The 24,002-nt window shown below is 40.3% G+C and overlaps 1 protein-coding gene across 3 annotated transcripts; it reads right to left on the bottom strand.

Annotated features, from left to right (window-relative positions):
- Window positions 1–670: 670 nt before the first annotated feature.
- MBTPS1 (membrane bound transcription factor peptidase, site 1) lies at window positions 671–23,180 on the bottom strand. Of its 3 annotated transcripts, none has more exons than XM_026043115.1 (23): window positions 23,135–23,180; window positions 21,136–21,627; window positions 19,680–19,937; window positions 19,032–19,235; window positions 18,537–18,647; window positions 17,274–17,383; window positions 16,743–16,859; window positions 15,928–15,995; window positions 15,245–15,347; window positions 14,409–14,560; window positions 13,261–13,422; window positions 12,490–12,634; window positions 11,202–11,390; window positions 10,436–10,608; window positions 9,965–10,080; window positions 8,407–8,563; window positions 7,552–7,676; window positions 6,796–6,873; window positions 5,472–5,612; window positions 3,444–3,575; window positions 2,802–2,928; window positions 2,001–2,131; window positions 671–1,047 (listed from the first exon to the last, which is right to left on the bottom strand). In XM_026043115.1, exons 2-23 carry the CDS (start codon window positions 21,320–21,322, stop codon window positions 926–928), a joined length of 3,108 nt encoding a protein of 1,035 aa, XP_025898900.1. In that variant the 5' UTR covers window positions 21,323–21,627; window positions 23,135–23,180; the 3' UTR covers window positions 671–925. The 3 variants fall into 3 exon arrangements, with proteins under 3 accessions (XP_025898900.1, XP_025898899.1, XP_025898901.1); XM_026043114.1 differs by having other exon boundaries at window positions 671–1,145; XM_026043116.1 differs by lacking the exons at window positions 671–1,047; window positions 2,001–2,131; window positions 2,802–2,928; window positions 3,444–3,575 and adding an exon at window positions 3,601–3,705.
- Window positions 23,181–24,002: the final 822 nt, after the last annotated feature.

Genomic DNA, 24,002 nt, shown 5'->3' on the forward strand with positions numbered 1-24,002 from the left:
CTCCATCGTTTCTSAGTCCCGAGCCAAGCAGGATAAGCACAAAGCAGAGGGTGCAGATCTCGACCAACACTATGSTTTGGGGCAGCTTGGACCTGGGTCCTAATTTTAGCTGGTGACAAGTTGCAGGCTCTCAAGCAGGACAAATCAGAAGAGGAGAGCTAAAAAGCTCTGTGATTCACTGTCCTRCTAGGTGCCATCCACACAACTACACAGGAAGCAGGTCACCTCCTAAAACCTTCATCAAACCCTTGTCCTCGACAACCCACTCCCTAAGATGGGCCTGCGAAAGAAGAGCCACCCAACACAGCATCTGAGCTTCATGTAGATAACATATTTATTGAAAATCTGCTTCACCAACAACGGTGAAATCATGACCAAAAATTACAAAACATCATGGTAGTTGGCTTTATAAAAATAAACTGCAGGACTATGTCTCACTGATTTGTACTAGTTTATCTTGCCCCCTCCCTCCTTTAATGATGTGAGTTATACTCTTCAGCGTTACACCATTCTAGAAAATTGCATCCCATCCAAAAAACATTGCGATTGCTTTTTATTAGCAGAGGTCCTTAAAGTGACTTTTACCCCCCCATCCCTCCCCAACAATAAATATAGAAAATAGCCTCTAAACAAATAAATTTTAGTTTGGTCAGCTTTAAAAAAAGGTCCATTTCCCCCCTCTTGGGATATGTAGTGACTAAGCAGCCTTTCATATGGTATTTTCAAGTCTTTGGTGGCTTCGGCTGCTTAAAGCTGCAGTTTTATGTACAGATGATGAACTGAGATCCTTTTAATTCACCCCCCTGCGGACACCAAAGCCTATGAGATGATGTCAGATGYGAATCCATCACCAGCACGACCAGTTCCCCGCGCCTTCGCTGGTGGCCATCAACATCTGAGGAGCAACCGGGCAGGAGGACGTGGGTCATCTTTGGCAAGCGAGAGCTCTCAGACCGAAGGTGTCTTTGGAGGATGAACCTGTTGCATCAGCTGTGGGCGCTTCACTCGCGGCTTCCGTCTCTTTGGGCGGCTCTTCGCCTTGTTGATCTGCACCACAAAGAACGCCAGCACCACCATGGCACCCAGGAACGCAAAGACCGGAATGGTCTGTCCTACATCCTGGTTGTACCGGCCGGGCATTATACCTGGAAGGCCAAAGAGGTTTGGGAAGCGATTAGCARCCAACGAGGCCTTTGCGATATTAGCGCTATCTACCGCAAGGGTCCCGGGGGCAAGCTCTTGTTCTGAGATGAAACAGCCATAATCAGATTACGTTTCAGACAAGGAGATTAGCGGCTGCAGACCAATTAGTGAAAATAAGACAGGATGCTAAATGTACAGAAAGGCAAAGGCATTTTCACCTTGACCTGTTTTGGAACATGAAAGCATAATCTACATTTCTCCCACAACAAGCACCTTCTGTTTTGCATCAGAAGTAAGGAGAGAGATGCAAATACTTGACTGCAGCTTTATCACCAAATAATCTCCATAAATCCAAGTGAATACCAAAGCTCATGGAAATGGACTTTGTGTTCGCTCCAGAGACCACACACGGGAAGGACAAGCTTTAGCATCCTTCCTTTCAGAGGCACCTTTTGGTCTGGAGGCTCATAGCTTTCAAACTACTTCCAGCTGGGCTTGGTAAAGCCCAGCAGGTAAAGCCAAGTACCATTACAGTGAGAAGTGGTGAGAAGTGCTCCAAATTATTATTATACCTTYCCCTGAGCACTATTCACCTTGACTGGCCAGAAAGCACCTGCTGAAATCTTCCTCCCACTATGTACCACACACACATCCTTTTGAATGAACTACTTACATGCAAAAAAAAATTTTCTAAGGCTTCATCAGACAAGCTTTTACAAAATAACCCCCCTGCTATTTGCATGTTTTTCATCACTGAAATGAAACACACGTGGAAATCTCTTCTGCTGACTTTTCTTTTCTTCAGGCTATTCAATAGGCAAAGCGAAACAGCAGCTTTCAGACTTTCTGATATTCACCTCCAGGAATGTCCCACGCTCCACTTTCTCCAGGGGACAGTGGTCTCACTTGGGGTCGGTTCTGTCGAAAACTGGGTAGAGCGACTTTATCAAGGTCAATTGACAATAACTTTTGATGTTTCCAAAGGTTGCTAGAAGAAATTTAAAAGACAGAGATGTTTGTCCATTTATTTGTTTAATGCAAGGAGTTTTGCGCAAATATACTGTAATATGGATGGCTGACACCTATAAACTGCTCACTAAACTGGATCCAAGCAATACTCCAATTTATTCTTCAGGTCCTATGTCTTACAGCTCTCCAAAGTTACACACTTAGATCAATTGCTATTTACTCACAGATCTACTTCTTCCAGTGCACTACCTAAAGTTACCTAAACCCCAGCAAACTAGGGCCTAGGTGCTGACATGCCTGTCTGCAAGTGATGGACAAATGACAYTGCAGAAGGCAGTTTGGTGAGCAGCGCAAGAAGCTGCTTTAGAAAATTACTGCAAAGGCAGGCAATGCCCAGGGGATTCAAGCAAGCCCTCTACCTTGTAAGTTGGGGTCACTCACACAACCCTGAATTGACTTCAGAAGCTTTTTTTAAAAATCCCAGTTACATAAATTACAGGGTAACGATCAGATGCATTTTACCAGGCTAAATTATTTGCTGAACGTGCATTATTTCCTCTTTGCAAGCTGTTCTTTCCCTGGGAAAGGCGTTTTCCCTGTTCCTTTCAARGGCAGTTGAAACAGTTGACTTTTCAGCTCAACTCCAAAGTGAGAACGGGTATAGAGCCATGTTAGAGATGTATAGTCACCTGGGGGCAGTTTCATTCAAAGGCTGTGGTTTGGCCCAGGACAGGTGAGGACAGGCTGGAAGGGACCGGGGTTTAGGGTCTCCCAAATGAGCCTCAAGCACCTTGGAGTATCGATGCAGATGGTTACCTGTGATTCACAGCGGAGAGACTGGGTTAGTGGAAGACTGCAAGGTAACAGTCCCAAATGTTCCCAACTAAACAGTGCTGCTGTAAAACCAGGAGATCTTTACAGTAATGACTCACAGCTAAAGGCTGCACTTAGACTTAATCCAAGGGTACCTTACAAAGCAGAACCGTGCATGTACAATCAGACACAAGGTGCTGGTAATCCAGGTTTTGCTGGCCAGCACGCCAGACAACATCAAGCACTTTATATATATGCTCCATAGCTAGTAATTTGGATGCTGTCTAGTAAAATTAAGCATAGGAAAACTCTCGCTCTATAAGCAAAACATTTTCTCTAATCAAGCCACAGTTAGGTACTTACAACTCGAAAACCTGCAAGCGCTGTCTTCTGGTAAAACAACACAACATTACAGAGTCCACACCCAACTAACAACCTTATTGGCATATAATTCCTGAGTCTGGCATAGATATCTCACCCTGGAGCTCTCTCCCTGGCTCAATAAATAAGGCTCTCACCTTCCATGCGCTCGGGGAGAGCGTCCCCGGCTCCCGAGGGCGGTCGCTGTCTGGTTTCGGAATGGCTGAGACTCGGCGGCGTCACCCCGTAGGACGTGTACTGCAGGAGGGCATCCAGGAGCCAGAAGCAGTCTGTGCAGGACACAGCCCCCCCAAACCATCAGCTTTACGCTACATTCAAATGGCTTTCCTTTCTGCTAAGTGGTCTGGGCATTTGGAAACACGGTCTGTTTTCTGCTTCTGAAGTCCTGTTGCCTGATTCCTGGAAGACACAGGTTTAGACCCATGCTTTTCCAAGAGAAAGCAACCACAGAGCTAACCCGTTCAGGTTGAAAATACCTTATTTTCTGTGCCACATCACTATTTCATGCTATTTTTTGGGGGAGTAACAGATACAATGACACAGTCTCAAATACAGGAATTACAGGATGAGCAAAGCCAAGATCCCTGCAGAAACTGAGGCCTCTCAGTGTGGCAACACAGGAAGCTCAGAGACCATGAGATCATTCATGAGGGAGAACAGGGACCCAACTAATCTTTTAAAAGATAAAATATTTGCAAAGAAAAACAAAAGCAGGACAATGTTTTCAGACCAGGGATGATGATCTCAACAGGGGTGCAATTTTGTTAAATTAGGACTAAAAGATGAGTCTTCCACCATCATGATCTCTGATTAAAGGACAATTGTTCTGCCATCGTGGCTCTCTAAAATTTCCATCCCTGGAAGCAGGACACAACTTACCAGCTATTTTTACCATGCACTATTTTTTCTGAGAACTTTTTCTCCCAAAGAACAGTTGGCTGGGAATGGGAATTAATCTTCATAATCCTGGGGTCCCTTAAACCCTCATCTTTCATTTTTTAAGGAGGTCAACTCCATTTTAGGGATTTATATCCACAAATGTTAAGAATTTTCCTCAGTTGAGGCCACTGGTGTCTCTGCAGGAGACACAGCTCCTGCTTCACAACTTAAAGGATAACTTTAAAGGATTTTTTTAAAGCCTTTTCAGTTCTTCTTGTTCCACAGGCCACACTGAATTTAACAGCATGAAGGTGCCAARAAGTATCAGTTTCTATCATTTAATTAAAAGCCAGACATCTCTTACATTAGAGGCTTTCAAAAACCTACAGTAGGCCTAGAAGGCCCCAATGTGTCGGTGTTACTGCAAGGGACAGAAGCTGCCCAAAGACAGAAAAAGAGAAACCAGAAAACATGAAAAGAAAAAGTTTAGGAAAGATAGGAATGAACTAATGATGAGGAGTTCCTTTAGGCAGTAAGTTCCTTTAAACTTGGATAAAGTAGGCAAGGAACGGATTACCTAATGCCCATCGATGCTTGAAATATCAATGATAAAAACRTATAAAAAATGTAAATGTACTTTTCATCATAAAAGGAAAAATCAAGTGGAATATTGCATTCAGTGGAGATGCAGAAAAAGACCTCGGATACCGGATAATCTTCCCCCTCCCAAGCCACAGCTTTATGAGCCTACGCTTTACCTGTCAGAGAGGCAGGAGAAACCCAATCAATCCTCTGAGAACTTCAAAAGCCAGATCAAAGTGCTCAAAAAAGGTCTAATAAGAAACCACCACAGTGCATAGAAAGAGTGAATGACTTCCCTGAGAGTTAAAGCAACTGCACACATGGAGCAACTCTTACGCTTGCTACCCAGGTTTGCAAACAAAGTCTTTGAAAAGCTAAACAGAAATGTCTGTTTTTTGACAGATTTACAGCACTTAATTTGCAGGAAATTGAGAGAGACAAAAATAGTAATGTACAACTCAAATGTTCAGCATTACTTCAAACCCCTACAGGAAACAGTCCAAAGGGGACATGACACACTGATAAGCAAACATAAAACAATTCATTTTCCATAGTGCTCTGCAGACTTTGCACTGATTCCTGGTTAGAACTAGTCAGTGATTTCCTAAAAAACAGTTACTACTGATGGGAGCTATAAATAACCCCTATAATAATAATAAATAACTCAGCTGTCAGTTAAGAGCAGGATTATTCTGCTAACATACCTTTCTGTCGATGGCTGTCGTCCAGGCAGTTCGAGTCACCATACAGGACAATTCTGCCACCACCTTCGGAAGGAACTTGGTAAAGTCCCAAAATAGGGACATTTTCAATTATAGCGGTCTCCTGTTTCAAAACTTCAAGACCTAAGGTAAAGAGAAAACACACAGCAGGACATCAACAGCAAGAGATTTACATGTCAACACATTCTCTACTGCAGGCTTCAAAATGCAGCTGCACTGCTCTCCAATAYGACAAATTTCATTTATGCAAAAAGTTTTAGAAAGAAACACAATAGCATGAAAAAAGTGAAACTGCTCCAAGACTCTGATAATGGAATTTCTTATTGTTGTCATTTTTTTCCTTCTTCAAGGGAGACAGAGAAAAAGACCTCACTTAGTGGCTTATCTTGAACAATCTTGAAAAGAAAACCCTAGTATTTTCAGAATCAAGTTGAAATTCAAAGCAACCTGCTACACAAATTATTTTATGCCTTTTCATTTTCCTGTAAAATTTTACAGGATGCAGTATCTTAAGAAGGGCCATTGCGATATAAATTGCTTCTCAGCACCTCTTTTGCTGCTTGCTTGACTAGTCCTACAGAGAAATCTTCTGTGGAACTAAAGGAAGGAGGAATTCAGGCCTTCCATGAAACTGTTCCATGCCTCTGTTGACAGYTGCTGCAGGATTAAATTCTTAGCAAATTTCATTTCTTACTCACCCCGAAGTCTCTTTACACTAGCAAAAGGAATCACACTTCATACATTCAGCCCTGCTGAGGTTCAGATATCTGTTTCTCAGCCTTTTGTGAAGCATTTGCACCAATATTGTAAAGAATGATTTTTGAAAGCGTATCATTTAAAAGATGGCCTTCAAAAGCACTGTAAATTTACACATAATAAACTGGCAGCTAAGGACATGCTTGCAGGGCAATCACCATTAAAATAATCTGTGAACGGAAAGGTGAAAAAAAGAAAGGATGCACCTCTGCTCACATGCTGAAACCCTCCCATATCAAATAAAATGCACAATTTGGCAATAGCTCCAGTGATTTGGTCCTACAGATAGGCTTACATACAGCAAACACAGCAATATACTGCATGTATAGACTTGCATTTTACTGTACTAAATAAAACGTATATGAGATCACATTATAGCTGCCTGTTAATTATCCAGCTACAGGTTCTAGGCAGACTGAWAAAAAAAATACCTACCCTTTCAGTGCATTTTTCTCCCCACATCTCTCTCAACTTCAGAGTTCGTAAATTTGCAAGTGTAGTGGCAAAGAAATTCTAATTAAAATACAGAAAAAGAGAAGAAATCGCATACCTTGATCCTTAAAAGTCTGTGCAATTACAATGCCATCTTCTGGAAACTTTGCAATACTGCATCCTGATGCATAATTCACTGAAAAACACCACAAAATCAGTTTTATAGACTAGAAGTGACACTTTTTCCCTTCCCTCCTTAACTCAGTGGGCTGTGAAAGCCAGGTCAGGAAAACAACAACAATGAAAAAAAAAACCACACATTCCTGGGAATATTTCTCTAATTTGGTATATTTTGACCTAGATCACAACGTGACCCACATGTTATTCAGAGGCAAAGTATTTCTAAATACAACTTTCATAGGTTCAGCTTTACCTACGGCTTTCAAACCTCTCCATTTAGGAGATGGACATTACCCTTTTTTTCAACTGAAAAGTTTAACTGCCCAACCGTTACTCTAAAACCATGATTTAAAATGTGTGAGAAATGTAATATTTCACACTAGCAGTCATTACTCACACTACAGAGAACCCGTCTGCTTCCATCAGTGCTGGAGAGCATTACAGAGTCCTTGTAACATACATTCCAAAGCAACTGGTCAGAAACAATGATTTGGAAATGAAGCATCAAAACATTTCATCCTTCTGAAGCCTAAGCCGAAAGTTTGAATTTGAAACTAGCAAAACGCACTCAATTCAGGCTAATTCAGAGGGACAATCCAAAAGACCCAATAATAGGAATTACGAAGCATCCCAGGATGTCGCGACATATCACGACTGGGGAAATTCGAAGCCCATGCTGAATTCCAATACTCACTTTCATGGTTTGCCATGGTAAAATCACCTTCGTACAGCCCATCACTAAAGGCCATATTCCAGACAGAAAGCAGATCGTTAAGAGCAGGTATATTAGCACCTCCGGTATCGGGCATCCACCATTGTCTATAAAGATTAAAGGGTGACAGAGCTTATTAGTATACAGCAAAGCTCCTAAGGTCTGAATTGTGAAAGATCAGATATCTCCCTGCACGCAGACTTTTTTAAAGTCACTTAAATAACGTACCATTTCAGGTGCCAGAAAAAAAAATCCCAACTGAAGTTCCTTGTTTGGCAAGGGGGAAACAACGCTGGCCTATCACTTGCTTCTCATTTCTCTAACAGTAGCAAATAATACTCACTCACAAAGTGGGAAGCGGCCCTTTCTATCCTAACAGTAACACAAAACAGACCAATAATTTAAATTATAAGGGCCTATCTCAGTCCTCTTCTCACCAACAGTGGTAATACTGTATTCTCCCTTCACAAAATATACTGGGATAATTTAATACTAGGTGCAGAGGCTGCCAGTACCGTTGCAACCCACATTTTCTTTCTCGTCTCCTCCTTAAAGATGAAAAAACGCCAATTTTCTTCTCTTATCAGTCTCCAGTTTCTTACTTCTTTTTATCTCAAATCTTTTTCTATACTTTAAAAGAAGTTTACATTGACAGAAGTGGGTCTTCCCACAACCACAATAAAATGGGTATTCTGGGTTGGTTCTGATGTATCCTCTTTCTTAGGGTATCATGACAAGTGTTGCAAGTGCTAAAATAGAGTACAACACACATAGATTTTTAGTATACAAAATGGCAATTTTATGACATTTTATTTCCCACAAAGCTTATAATATTACCTTGTGTTTTCATCATAAAACTTGACTTTTCTCATCACTGACGTGTTGTACCAGTCACTAAACACGATAAGTGAAAGGCCGTTATCAACGTCCCTTCTCAGCTTGGTGATCTCTTCGGGAAAATACTCCTCCTCACTGTCCACCATCAATAAAGTCCCTGTGTTTAAAAGCAAAAACAGTTTTCCAAGGTGCAAATATGATGCTATCACAACTCAGACAACCAACGCAGAAAGGCCACGCAAACACACATTTTGCACTGTATCTTTCCCATGTTCCATGTCCTGCAGCTCATCTAAAAAGGTCACTTTTTAAAATATAAGGAAATTCAGTCTACAAATATATGCAATCATTAGTTTGTCAGCACAGTATGCCTTTTGAATCTTACTTATGATTGGTGCTCATCTAGTCGCATGCACCATTAATGTCCACTAATGTCTGGAGTACATTTTCCAGCATGGTTTAAATGCTCTAAAAACAGCCAAACTGGCACCAGATGACAGCCAGATTTTTTGCCAAAGCACACACTGTGACACAAACTAAAATGCTGATGTAAATCCACCCTAAACTTTTCACTGCTCGAGTTCTAAACAATTCTGCAGCCACTGCTGTAGAATTGCAGTTGAGCAGGCAACAGTTATTCTGAAACTTGCTTCGATTCACACTTTGAAAACTGCAGTTGCATTTTGCTTGGTCTGGCTACTGGAGCATTGTTGCACTCTTGGAGCTAACCTCTAAGCTCAGCCTATTCTGGCAATCTGAAAGCCAAACTCTTCCAGGTTCTTTTGCCAAGAGTTTCTCCGTTCCCCTAAGGAGAAATGTGAGCTGTAGGAGACGGATCTGAGTACAAAGCAGATCTATCCTTGCAGAATCTGCTGCCTTCGGAGTAAGCTAAGCAAAATGCCTGTTAAATCTGACTGCAGAAGTGAGATGAGCATTTGTCCCACAAGATACAAATCAGAGAACATTGCAACAGATTGGTCCTCCTTTATTCCTCTTCAGTGAGGAAACTGTGGAAGCCCAACAAGTTGCTAAGCAAATCAGGCAGAGTGTAGGCCTGGGCTTACACCACCACCACAGCTGCTGCACAGGAAACACCTGGGACTGCAGGCAATGCTCTTTACTTCTCCTAGTCCAATATACATTGACCATTCTATAAACTTGTTCTTTTTGGTAGGAGATACTATGCAGGAAAGAACTGCTTCAGCCTTTCTACCCAATTCCCTATAGGACAATTAAAAGGAAAGAGACAAGTTCCTTAATGTTGCTCCCAGTCAACAGCAAACCTTGCAGATTCAGAAGGGAAACTAATTTTGCTTCCCTCCTTTCTCTTAGAGCTTATATTTCTGTCTCTCATTGCATAGCACTGACCTCAAAAAGTTGAGCTATGGTGAGCTGTCTCACCACACGCTGAGCTACTTGCTAATGAACCAGGAATAATAGAAGATTATCACTGACAGCCTTTCCAGAACCAAGATTATCACGGGAATTCACCCTTACATTACAGGCCTGAGAAACATCCTCATCTAAAAGTGAGCTCACAAAGTAAATTCATGCTTACCATACTGGCTTGCATCAAAACATGTGAACGGTGAACCAAGAACTTCAACAAAATACCCCATGCTTCTCAGGTGCTGGTACATGTCCCTGAAGTTTGTATGGATGTGGTCACCATTCCTTATGAAAAAAACAGTTGAAGACATCTAAATCTGGCATATAGAAATCTGATTTAAATCCCCCAATACGTTACTTGCTGGCTTTACTTTCTAGAAGTTCCATATTTTCAAATGGTAATCTACAGTTTTCCACTCACAACCTCCTCTGCAAGATATTTCACTAATTATACTGGTTCTGAACACTTACTTTAGTTTACAGAGAACCAAACCAGCAAAGCAAGAGGTTAAGCACATCCCTTATGAAGCACAAATTAGTCTGCACGACATCACAGAGCCAGGATGCATTCAATAAAAGTATCCCATATCCTTAACATACAATCAAGAAACATGGATTTAACAGAACTTGAGATAAATACCAATCTAATGGATCGTTCTTCATCCTCAAGTTATCCCTGGGGAAGTATCCTGGTGGATAACGGAGATTGTGATACTGATCCCAAAGTACTCGCTTGCTACGAGGTGGAGTAGGAATAATCTTCACTTTTATTGGAAGCTTCACCGTGGAAGTCTGCTCTGCACCATTCTTAGACTGAAGGACAGAACAAACTACAGTGAAACCCTTTTTCCCCACAAGAACACTCTCCATTTAACTACGAGTCATAATAGGCCAAGAAAATAAGGTAGGAAACCTTCCTTTTGTCACTAGTTCCAACTGTGGAGACCAGGATATGACTCTGGCTTAAGTCACTGTAACTTTTTTCCCCCTACACTCAACAGCTTATATCTATGTGCAGAATTATAAAATTTAAAATGTTTTAAAACTGTGACTTGATTTAAGCACTCCAGCCCTTAAAATGTTCTCCAGAACAATAAGCGTAGTTCTAGAAGAAATAAAAATACTTAAATAAGCTCTATTTCAAAGCATGTTACTTAGAAATCAGAAGAAATAAACAAAATTATGAAGTCTGCCCCAGAGACAGATTTCTGAATTCCAAAGTGTATTCCATCCACAGATTAATCCTACTGTTATCTATGAAGATTATTACTCATGCTCTCCATTTTCTTGACCCATATCTAATCTATACTTAAAATGACAGGACTGTAACAACCTCCTAAAAATGCATTTTTACAGCATTAAGTGACCTTAATAAAAGCCAGAAAATCCAAATGAGCAGAACTCACATCGTTTTCCGCAGGGGATGATACTGTGATCATTACATGACCTTGAGCAACGCCTTCCCAGGATGCTGCTTTCTTTGCTACTGAGATAGAAATTGCTAAGTAGCCAGACCAAGGCCACAGCACGGGGGAATAGGAGAAAGCCACTTCAATATTATCCCCGTTTTGTGGGAGATAGGGCTGCCAGTCTGGCTGTGAAAGGAAGAATGAGGAATGTTGGTAAAACAGTATTTGCAATCGCTGATTTTTGCACGTGTGGCCCTCCTCCTCCCTCCACAGAAACAACTCCCCTAAACTTCTCTGAAGATTATGCCAAACTGCAATAGGGCATCGAAGTTTAAAAGCAAGGTGTGGCACCAGTAAAACAACCTAGTCCTGATAGCCTTAATGATCTGGGCTATAGGCTTTTCAGCACAGAGCTCTCCAAGAAGGTGACTGAACAGCTTATTGCAGAAATGGGCCTAGTTTATTATTCTGGGGTCCTGAGGAAACATTTATTGGAAGAAACATTAAATTTCTTCTCAGTAACAAAAAGAACTGCTGCTGTTCCACACAAATTATGCCAGTTGTGCCTGAGCATTATCCTAAGTTCATGATGTCAGAAAACACCTTTAAAGAGTTTTCAGAGCAAGCTTAAATCCATAAAAGATATTAGAGGTCGCACTGCTAGGTTAAACTGCAGATCATTTATATGGGCCAGAGTTTTGGAATAGGGGCCTTATTAGCTTGTATTTAACTTGCAGTTTAATTTTTGTTGTATTAATTTCCATATGTTATACACAAAATGATCTACAAAAATAACCAGAATCCTCCTAAAGTGACCAACGTGTTCCACCATACTGGAGTAAGAACATATTCTCCTGTAGGCCTTGGTAAGTCAACACATTCAGGTCATTTTGACCCATGTAAAAGGCATGTTTCATAATGTCAAAATCCTTTACGGAGGGTGTCATGCTCCAGATCAAACGGAACTTCGTTTCAGAAGACCTTAAATACAATCAGAGAATTCAAGAGTCTCCAAGTGCTTTTTAATTGAGTTCAAGTCTCCAAGTGCTTTTTAATTCAAACTCTAATAAAGACAAAACACTACAGGTACCTGAAACCAGTCAGCACATTGCTGGAAAGCATGTGAAGACGTTCACAACCACAAATCTTACTACTCCAGGTGCATATATCTCTTTCTCTCACCAGTAAGAAAGCTTTGCTGTTGTATTCAATTTATGGCTAGGATAGTCTTTTGTGGGAAGCATTTAGCAAATTAATAGTCAAAATTTGAAACAATGTGTCTTACCTTGTCTACAATTCTCCCGGTGACTCCCATACCATTAAGGATAGTGACATTGACAATGGTTGGCATCCCTCCGTAATATATGGGCTGAGAACAATAGGGCCACATGTAGGGACATTCCGTCAAGTCAATATAGCTTGGACTCAAACTGGAGCAGGGTGGAGAGGGCAGGATGGGATGATAATAGTTAATATAGTTAACAAAACAAAATGAAAAAGCAAAGACAGTGAATAAAACAAGTACATGACACCATAAATAGCTGATATATGAAAAGTTGCAGATCAAATACATGCATCATAGTTACTCTATCAAGCTCTTAATTTGCTTCCCTAATCTGCACAAGAATCTTCTTCTCCCTGCCCTTTTTCCTAATTAATTTGTGTGAAACAATTTATACATTTTCATATAGCAAAAGTATCTCCTCAGTCTAATAAGAATGTTCTTATTCTGGAAAGCTTATTTATCTACTCTTCCCTTTTGCTCCATACTGTATTATTCACAATATCCAACAGATAAAACTGAACCTAGAAGAAAAGCTTAGGCTTCAAAGTTCTGCAAAATCCTACCCTGATCTAACTTGAGCATAAAATACCTGGACCTTTTATTAATTTGCCTATCAAAATTCACATTTCAGGATTACATAAGATCTCTGCAAGGTCTCTTCGTTGCATAAAGACAGATTGCTCAACTAAGTTACACTCATATCACCTTCTCTCTGAAAAGAAATACTGCAGATAATAGTGTATTGGTTATTAACTAAGGATTAAAACAAACCTGGCTTGTGGTTTATAGCTGTTGAGGATCTGATAAGCTCTCAGAAGATCCAGCTTGCCATGTCCTTGTTCAAACATGTTGACTCCAGGAAGTCTACGTGCTGATGCAATAAGTGCCTGCTTCATACTTGCTGGATTCACTGTCTCGCGCTTCTGAACCGTGCTGAAGTGGGGAACATTAGACCACCTTAGCTGGACTCAATCTCGTCCCTGGCTATGCATGTTTATCGACCATTCTGCCTTAAACAGTTTAATCCATTTGACTGATGAAAAATACAATCAAGTTAGGATTGTGTCAGCAACAACCACAGTTCATATTTGCTACATATTACTTGATTTGTCACAGGAACAGCTGAATACAAAAGCAGTAGCATCAATTTTCACGATCCATTTCTCTTAAAAATTAGTATTATATACATTTCTCTCCTTACAGTGTGTTGCATCATCAGTAATAGTTCTAATCTGAGTTATACTTTGATATGTTAAACAAAATACTCTGAAAATCAAAGTCTCTGTAACTGGAAATTTGCAGGAATCTCCTATCCCATACATCTTCTAGGATACTGGAGGGGATGATGACTTCGCATTTTGGACCAAAGAGCTTTTCAAGCAAAGATTTCTCTGATCCTTAAGTAGAAACAGTTACAAACTCAAAATGAGGGAGAAGATCCCACTTTTCTTTAAGCTCTGCAGTGCACAACAGAAGACTTATTGAACTTGATAACAACCAATAAAGCCCTAAATCCTACAGAATTTACATATACAGTCATCTGCTGTAGATGCCCACTTCGAGCAGCTACTCTTCTGCTATGACACAAAGTGACAAAACCATAGCAACTTAGAATAATTAAAAATATGAAAAAATATTTTGTAACACTGTCCTACTTATATATTTGTTTTTTATATATATATATATAAAATATATATATATGCAGTTGTTGTTCAAAACAGGCCTCACATTTTGCCCAGGAGATTTAGAGCTAGTCAAATAAATCAAGATCTCAGGCAGAAGAACCCCTGATTTCATCCTTCACAGTTTGTTTTCCTACACCTAAATGCAATTTGTACTTATTTGGTGCCTTCCTTTAACGTCTCTTAAGATTCTATCTGCATCAATATATTTTTCAGAGATTCTTACTCAAGGCTTACCTTACTAACAACGTAACAGCACCTGCCACCACAGGAGATGCTACGCTTGTCCCAGACAGGGAACGGCAGCCACCTTTCATACCAGAACCTCTCACTCCAGAGCCGTAAGTAACAATATCAGGCTTCACTCTCCCATAACCTCCAGGCAGCTCCTGTGAAAGAAAATGTATGAATTACTACCCAAATAATTACTGAACATCAGTTATTTCATTTTGGCATTTAAATTAGCTGCCAGCTGCTCTGAAGTAAAATCATCAACTACCTTAGCTGAAGTTCAGCACCAAGGAATAGCAGGTAAAGAACCAAACTGCTTGTGATACCTTATCTACTTATTGCAGATTGCTCTAATATCTATGCTACTTATGAAACCACTCACAAAATGACAATCAAGTTGTTACCTAGTTAATGAATAAGATGCAGCACAACACAGAAGAAAAACTATAAGAGTGCACTTGAGCAAGAACACAAGGCAATCTCCTCTGAAACCATGTGTGCAGTACCAGTTGTACAGGTTACTGCAAACTGAAAGGAGGTCAAGTAAGTGCAAGATTACAGGTAGCATCTGGTCGCCTAAGATGTTTGTACTAAAGAAAAGATAAAAACAAGCCTTTGTTTTTACAGAGATTTGTCCTCACTGGAAAGCCCTTACCATGATTCAAAGGTACTGGACATTTTCACAGACATGAAAAATCTGCTCTTTGATGGAGCCTGTTATCGCATATTAATACATGTAATCTATATTAATGCCTAAGATTTGACCAACTGTCAAAATTGTTCTCCTTCCAAAGCCCTGATTTTGTGGGCAAATGTGGCTGGTCATAGTCAAAGCCACTTACCCAAGTGGTCATTCCCCTAGATGAAAAGCGAGCTATATTGTCTTCAAAGTCAATGCCACCTACTCCAATCACATCCATCTGGTCAGCAGGATTATTGAGAGTCCTAAAAGAAGTCGGGAAATAAGATAGGAAATAAAAATGATCACAGTTGTGCAGATAACAGAAATGTCACCCTTAGATTTTAGTCAGGCACTCTAATATCCATAGATAAAACTATTGCTACTACCCGATATATGCTAGTGCTGACTGCAACTTTTCAAGCAATAAATTCCACTGCCAAATCACATATCTTCCAAACAGAACCAAATCTTTTCTTAGGCATTCACTTTAGAAATATACCACAAATCATTCAGGCAAGATGTTTCTGTAATCCTTAAACCTGAGATCTGTGCCCAGAGAGACCTGCTTCTACTAGCAGTTGGAAATGCAGCTGTTCTTCTTCAACTGACTTTCCGTTGTCTGAATGAAAAATACTCAGTTGAGTATTTCATAAATATATTAGTGAGACAAAGGATAAACACAATGGAGGAAGGAGTCTAACTCGGGCCTCTTTCAAAAGACAGACTACCTGTTATGGATTACAGTCAGAGGAGAAAGAAAAACCCTTCAAGCCACTCAGACCTGCTTCCAAAATAAATGTAACAACGTATTTGCCTTCCTGTAAAATAACCACTGAAACTTACCCATACAAAGGTCCATCATTGCCAATAGCAGAAACCATGATCACATTGTTAGCCGTCAATTCCCACACCTATCAAAAACGAAAAAGAATCATGTACAATAACACTTCATAATCAGAAAAAAAAAAGAGTTTTCTGAACAAATGTGTATTCCACAGAACCTGATGGTAGCAACTAGTAATCCAATCTCCCTTTCTTACTGAGAATTATAAAGTATATCTCAATGGTATCTCAATGGTATATTCTATGCTGAATATTAGCTGATCAGTAATCCTGCTACAACAGCAGCACTGCTGACTGTACATAGCCAGGTTACACTGAAGAAAACCTGTCTGTAACAAAATGCTCTAGGCACCAAAACTCAAATATTCTGAATCTTCTCCAGGATTCTCTTCCGATTCCTTTATGAATACTCTGGGAAGAAGAGTGAAGTCACTGTCACACTAAATTTCAATATAATTCTGGTAAGAAAGGGAGAATTTTTATCCTCAAAGTCCCTTACCTTCCTTCAAAGAAGATTTCATCTCTTTTTAAATACATATTAATTCACTTGGGGCTTCTGAAGGGCAGAGCAACAGTTCAAGGAATAATGACATTTACAAAGAAAAGGAAAAAAAACATAATTCCACAAAAAAATCTTCCTAAAAACAACATATTTTTAGGACACTGTACATGGTTTCTCTCATACAAACGAAATCCCACAAAAGAACCAGAACTTGTCATCAGCTGTGGCAAATAAGTTGTTCTTATATCCTTGATACAGTTGCAGATCTGTGTCAAGGATATAACCACAGAAACTTTTAATTCTTTGTACTAACCTTGTCAACGAAAGGATGATCCATGAAGTCTGGTCCACCAATACTTAGATTCAATACATCTATTTTCTTTAAAATTGCATAATTAAAAGCATCCAGAAACCAAGATGTATAGGAGACCTGCATAAGAAAGGAGGAAAAAAAAGTTTTTATTTAAAAAGTCAGGGACTCTATGACAATACAGACTGAGAGACAGAAGAAGAAATAACAGAGAAAGAAAGCACAAAACCAACAATTATTTCCAACATTTCTAGTGCTCGATATATCTAAGTAACGGCTGCAGTTCTATATTGATCAGGCTTTGACACATTATTTCTGAAGAATATACTGGACTAGGAAACTCTAGGACATTCCACAATAAGTAACTGTCTTCTCTCTTTCCAATAAAATGGTTTTTTTTTTCCACTTATCAAACACAATATGTCAAAATGTACATTACAAAGAAAAGGATTAATCTGTGTTAAGTGATTGTAGTGACTGTATTAAGCCGTATTGATCTAGACAGGCAGAATTTAAAACACTTAGGATAACTACCTGATTATTGGTGAATACTCTAAAAATGTGCAGTTCTGCATTTGGAGCAAACCCCTGGCACTCTCGCATGCTGGCTATTACACCTGCTACAAAAGTTCCATGGCCTAAACCTGTCACAGGCAGACAGAGATACCAAAACAAGAGGTTAGAATTCAAAACACTTCATTATTAAGGATTTAATTCAATAAAACACCTATATCAAAAAATAACACTTATCTAACATAACATACATTTGCATTCTTTATAGTCTGTTCACTCCTACAGGTGAAGAACCACACTAAGCATTAACTGAAGAGCAAGATTATTTCAGCAAATGTAAAACACACTGTATTTTTACATAAACTCCTTATAAGTTTTGTTATCCTGACCATAACTAAAGAGTGAAAAGTAGGACCAGAAAACCCTTTTTTCATTCTCCTATACATGTTAAAAAAAAAAAAACAAAACAAGTTAAGCCTTTACTTTATGAGATTAATTACCATATATCTCTGTGCTCAAAATCTGTCCATGCTGTAGAAAGTGATATCAAAAACAAGTACTGTAATGCAATAAATTCTAGACGATAAAAGGATGCAAGTGCATTGAGCAAGATACACATACACACTGAACTGTAAATGCATTAAATGTCAACTGACTCACTGACCTGGACTGTATTAAGTTAATAATCTGTAAAAGTATAAAGTCAAAGCAAATCAAGATCAACACAAGAAAAGGGAACACAAATATGGTGCAGAAAATAATAAGTTCTGTGGGCATACACCTGCCTGGCRTTTGTTGATAAGAACTACATAAGTTAGATAAACTTACAGAAAGCCACCAAAACTCGTTAGCTACCGGACTTCACAATAAAGCAAAATATTCTCTCTCATATTTATGAAATTATGAATGCACTGTGTAAGAGCAGAATACATTAAAAGGAATGATAAAGAAACAAATACCTGCTCTCACCTCTACTACTTTCATACTTTCATACTGCATTTATGACTGCATGTTTTCCTGCCCTCACATTATTCAAGAGCTGATGAAACACCATCCCTGATTCAAAAGGGACTCACTCCACACCTTCCTGGAGCCTTAATATATTTGCTCATTTTGGTAACAATACAAAGCACTCAGAAAGATGCAAAACTAGGCTTAAAATCCCCAGATATACAGCTTCAACAGCTGTTACCAAATGTGCTACCACAGCAGCAACTTTACAATGCAAGGAAGCACGCACACCAGCATCAGGAACAATTTCATCAACACTACACGGTAACCTACCATCATCCAAGGTTCTCTCGTTAGTCCAGTTTGTTCTCTCCTTTACATTTTTGAAATGTGGATGTTTTTCACTCAGTCCAGTGTCAAAAACAGCTACTCTTACTCCAGCACCTATAATAGAGAAGCATTCGTTTTTCTCTTTCAGCTTCATTACAAGTTCATCATAGTAACGAAACCTTTTCTCACAATGCACTAGACAGTCCACAAAATGACGTATCCAAGATCTTTAACAAAATTCATACTCTGCTGCAAAAACTCAGCCATGGAGTATAAATAAGATTAATTTTGCTTAAATCCAATGTACACACACACACACACACACACACACACAAAGGTGCTCTGTAAGAATACAAAGCATCTCCAAACAAATTCTCAACCTTCCTGGAACTGTCACTCAGTAGGAGATCGACACGTACAAAGACAGTTTGCACATCCTTATATTGCATTTCATTTCCAAAAAAGATAAATGTTGTAAGGCAAAAAGCAATTGCACACCTGTGTAACCCATTTGCCACAGGACATCTGCCTGCAAAGTCTGAGCAACCTGGCGTGGGATAGCTCTCAGCAAACGCCTGCTTGAATGTCGGCCCGTTGCATGCCAGAAACCAGAACCTAAAGAAAGACTTGCTCTTCTCAAGGGACGAGATGATTGCCATTTCTGAGTCCACCTGGTCTCATTGCAGTGCAGTGTAGGATCAGCTGTGTATAATCAGAAGACAGAAAACAATAGAGGAAATGAGGAAAAATATGCTTTTATTTTTATGCAAATATACAGATCTCACTGTTACCTTAAAACAAAAATTTTATACGAGCAAGCGCCCGCTACCCCAAAAATACTGGTATCAGGAAAATCAGTGAAAAATTCAATTTTATGCACTAGGGGATAGAGTTGCCCATAGTGTCTGGTAAGCAAGTGCTGCAAAGGAAATGTTTCTGCACTGTAGGTGAACTCACTGTCACACTCCAGCAAAAGAACAGCAAGTCCCTAACAAATAGGAAAAAGAGTACAATGCTATGAGTTAAAGAAAACTCACAAGGCATTGCTGCCTTCTCATTTGTGTAATGCTAAACTGAGTATCTTAAGTAAAATCCAATGGATTTYTCCAAAATGCATCTCATGCAACCACAGAGAAAATTACTTACACTCTGAATATTTGAGGGATCGGAAGACCTTCCGCTGAGGTGTTACTCGCTTGATGTTTGGATGATCTTCCAGGGTCAGTACTCCATCCTTCTGCTTCTCATTGATCTGAATCACCTCAAAATCACTAGGATAGTCACTGGCTGGGTTGTTGCGAGGTACGATCCTCCAGTTCTCAATATCACTGCTCTTTAGTGCACTTGAAATAAATTTACTTCTAGCTTTAGCTGTGAAGTATCCATTAAAAGCCACAATGTACTCTGGAAGGAGAACACAGCTCTTCAGAACTCGTGCTTGAACAGTACTCACATCAAAAGAATCCAAATATTTCTATCTTCCAAATGAAAATATTTAATAAAGGAACTGACATAATATGGGTCTACTAATTTTGCCAACTTGGTGAAAAGCATTAAGGGCACAAATTCTAATATGCAGTATCATGCCTGTCAAAAAGCTCAGTTTTAAAATATCAAACATTGGCTCGAACCAATGGTTGGATAAGAACAAATAGCTGTTTCTATGATTTTTTTTTTTCTTTTACAAATTTCCAATTTATTTCTGCACTTCTTCTGCAAGTTTCTTTTCGGATCATGAAATACCCAAAACATGGTAAAGATATTTAAAACGATGGTAGAATTGTAAACAACATGAAAAGGTTAAACAATGGGGCATGCAGAGCACAGGGGAAAAGAGAACCAAATTACAGTTACATCCAACTGTACAGACAACTGTGCTCAATATATATTCTATATATACAGACAACCATCTTCAATTAGCAACAGCAAATTTCAGACACCATCTATAACACATAGAGCTCTGAGCTGGTGCCAACAGTCCTTTATCTGGATAAATAACTTGTGGGTTCATCTCAGCCCCAGCACACACCACATTCACCCTGATGAGCTCTTGGTTAACTGGGCACAAACATGTGGTCATGGATTTTCTGCCTGTAGGCAGAAGGAAAACTAYGGTTCCTTGACAAGCAGATGCAGAGTCAAGGCATAAACTGAGGACAGCTAAGATGTGGACTTCTAAGACTGAATCAGATAAGCCAGGATACTACACGAACCTGAAGTCTGAACTATTAGCACAGAAGTAGACACAAAAAAAAGCCTCTGCACATCCTTCCAGATCCTCTTGTCTTTTTAAGAGCTATGTAACAAACTATATGAATTTATTGTTCACCTTTCTACCACATCCCTTTGACATTCATTCATTAACCAATCTGAAGCTATCTCTGTTAATCATTTCAGCATCCTCCTTATCGCCCTCCTTCTTCCCTTTCTTCTTCTGAGAATCTTGTCTCCAGCTAAAGTGAGAAATTTGGGGGTGAAATCTATCTGAATACAGAGAATTAGCAGAGGATTCTCTAGCTACAGACTCTCCATTCACACAAACACCACAGATCAGTAACAAGCACTTGAACTTCACATGTATTTTTTATCAATTCTTTATTACCGTGCTCCACGACTGTCGAAGTGAATTCCACTTTCAAAGTAAGGCGAGAACATCCAGGACATATGTGGGCCTCRTGAGAGGAATTTCCTAGTCTGGTACCAAGGTGCTTCTTGCCACAGAGTAAAATGACAACCAGAACAAACCAGATGTCTGCAAACTTCATGGTCATAGAAGAAAATGGTTTCATTTCAAAAATTCCATATATTCAAATCACTCGTTTCTTCTTTGTAAACTAGTTCATTTTTGTTTCAGCAAAGGTTGCTTTCACTGTGCTGTTCAACCGTATATTCTTAAAGCTGTGTCCAAAATAAGTCGAGATTTCATGGTCTTTTGAGGTAAAGCCTAATGAACAGGCTCATTTCTTTCTACGCTTTTTCTCCATTTTGCCTTACAGGATTCGTCACTCAGGATGCAGTAACTGAGTCCTGTACTCCATTTCGGCTCGAAACGTTAACCCACCAGAAGACTTAGCAAAGCCATTTACAAGCTAACCTGTAAGGCAAGGCAGTAAATAAAAGGATTAGATTCATGCTTTTGTATATGCATAAACTCAAAATCACATCCCAAAAAAGTATGTTCTGCAGCCACAATCAGAAAAAAGGCAAAAGAGTTGCTCATATTTCATTCTGTACTTTTTCAAAAATGCTCTTAAGCATGTATTACTGTGTATTAATGTGTATTACTGTGCTAATGGAACAGGCAGCCATGACAAACTCTTCAATCCTTTTGCAAGGGGAGAAAAGAAAAGCATATGCAAGGTCCAATATAAGCTAAGAATAAAGAGCGAATTATAAAATTAGCATTATAAAAATGTCCATGTTCACTTGAAAAGAATTTTTCTTTCATTGGAAAAGCCTGAAAAATGAATGTTGAACAGTGAATGTTCAAAAATACTACTGCTACTGTAAACAATCTTACACAAGGAGAATTAGGTTCCAGCTCTGCTCCAGGCACTAGCAAAAACACTACTAGAAATACTCCGCAGCGCAAACTTTCAGTTCCTGTGTTTGAAGAAGAGGATCAGAATGGAAAAAGTCTTTCAAAATATCTTGAGGTGGAACACGGGTTACCACTACGTGGATATCTAAGAAAACAAGGGTAGGGCTTACGAAAGCTATAATGTGAAACTAAAGAAATGGGCTGCTGTGTYTTCCACCAAGAGGAAGCCCTCATCCCTTGCACTGAAGCAGAGGAAGGATTCAACAGAAGTTGCCCTGCTAGCATTTTTGAAACCCCAAACACTAAACGGGCCGTTAAAACACAAGGGGCAGCACAACGTTTTTCTCCGGGTGCTGTGGCAGACCAGGCAAACAGAACAGAATTATACATTTCTGCTGGGACCCRAGGAGTCAGCAAAAGTTATATTAGGCACTTCACCCTATTTGTGGGGAACGCTGACCACACACCACAAAAAAAAAAAGGAAAAAAAAAAAAGAGGCTGCATGTGCCAGCTGCCTCCTTGCTTTTATTTAACTCTCTCGAGTGTTTCTAAGTTATAGGAAGATAATTCCTGTTTTCTGGAGATTTCCAGCATCATGGCAGACTGCTACGCGCTGGGAATTACAAAGTTTTCTCTTACTTCTAAGCTGAACAGGGCAACAACAGGYGGCCGGGCTCTTATCACCTCACGGGCTGCTACCGGCGAGGGCAGTAAAACCCAACCGCACTAATAACGAAAGCGGGCAACAACGGCGCGGATTAAGCAGGGAAAGGCGAGACGGTGCTGAAAGCTGGCGGGCGCCGAGCGCGAAAGGAGAGCGCAGGACCAGCTYTATCCGCCTTCACCCGTTCAACACCCCGCGCACGCCGGGGGAAGGCCCAGAGCTGAGGGGCTGTGGGCGCGCACTGGGCGCCGCGAGGCGGCTGCTGCAGGCCGCCCGCCCGCCTCGCTGCGGTTGGGCCGGAGGGCAGAGCGCTCCGCTCTCCATCCCTCCCGTTCCCGTGCTCGTTCCCGTGCCCGTGCCCGCCTCGCGGGCCGCGCTCCGCCCGCCGCGCTCACCGAGCCCCCGCCGCCGGGCCCGCCGCCGCCGCCGCCATTTTGTGCACTGTTTACCGGCGCCGTCTCGCGAGAGCGCGGCGCGCGTGCGCACTGCGCGCCGCCCAGGCGCATGCGCGCGGGGGCCCCTGAGCGCTCGCCCCGCCCGCGGCGCCTTGAGGGGACGGCGCGTAGCCGCTGCCCTTACCGGCGGCCTGAAGGGCCGGGGGTGAAAACGGCCGCTTTATTTATTATACAACAGAGCACCATTGCTCCCAGCCGCGGCTGCTGGAATTATAATGAACACGGGATAGGAATATACTGTCCCTGTTCTCCAATAGAGTGCCCTACTGATCAGGGAAAATGATCTGAAAGGGGAAGGATACTTAGATCCACACAGCCACRGCTAACACGTGTTGTATGGCTTCAATAGAGCAGCAAAACTAATGATTCCCTGATAAAATAGAAAAGGATGAAGAATAATTAATAAAGATAGCAATTACAAATATGTACATGAGAGCTTATCTGACTCACAGACTAAACGCCTAAAACTAATGCATAATAAAGGATCACATGAATAATTATATATACACATATAGTATTAGGTAGATCTATACATAAAGGCATCAAAAGCATGAAACTTTCTTTAATAACTTTAACAACTTCTTTATTCTCTCAGGAAAAGGCAATATATTTAAACCAAAACATTTATTTATTATTTTTCTTCAGCTAATCTGTTTCTACATTCTTTATTCAATGCTTCTGCCATGTTTCAGATTGCTGAAGGMGCATTTAAAGCATGATCAAGGACAGTCACGCTTAGAATAAGGAAGAAAACAAACGTATCTCCAAATAGCTTTACAGCTCTGCATGACCTTTTCTGTCATTTTAA

Source organism: Nothoprocta perdicaria, unplaced genomic scaffold, assembly GCF_003342845.1.
Source record: "Nothoprocta perdicaria isolate Ctin4 unplaced genomic scaffold, notPer1 scaffold_321, whole genome shotgun sequence".
Taxonomy (NCBI): Eukaryota; Metazoa; Chordata; class Aves; order Tinamiformes; family Tinamidae; genus Nothoprocta; species Nothoprocta perdicaria.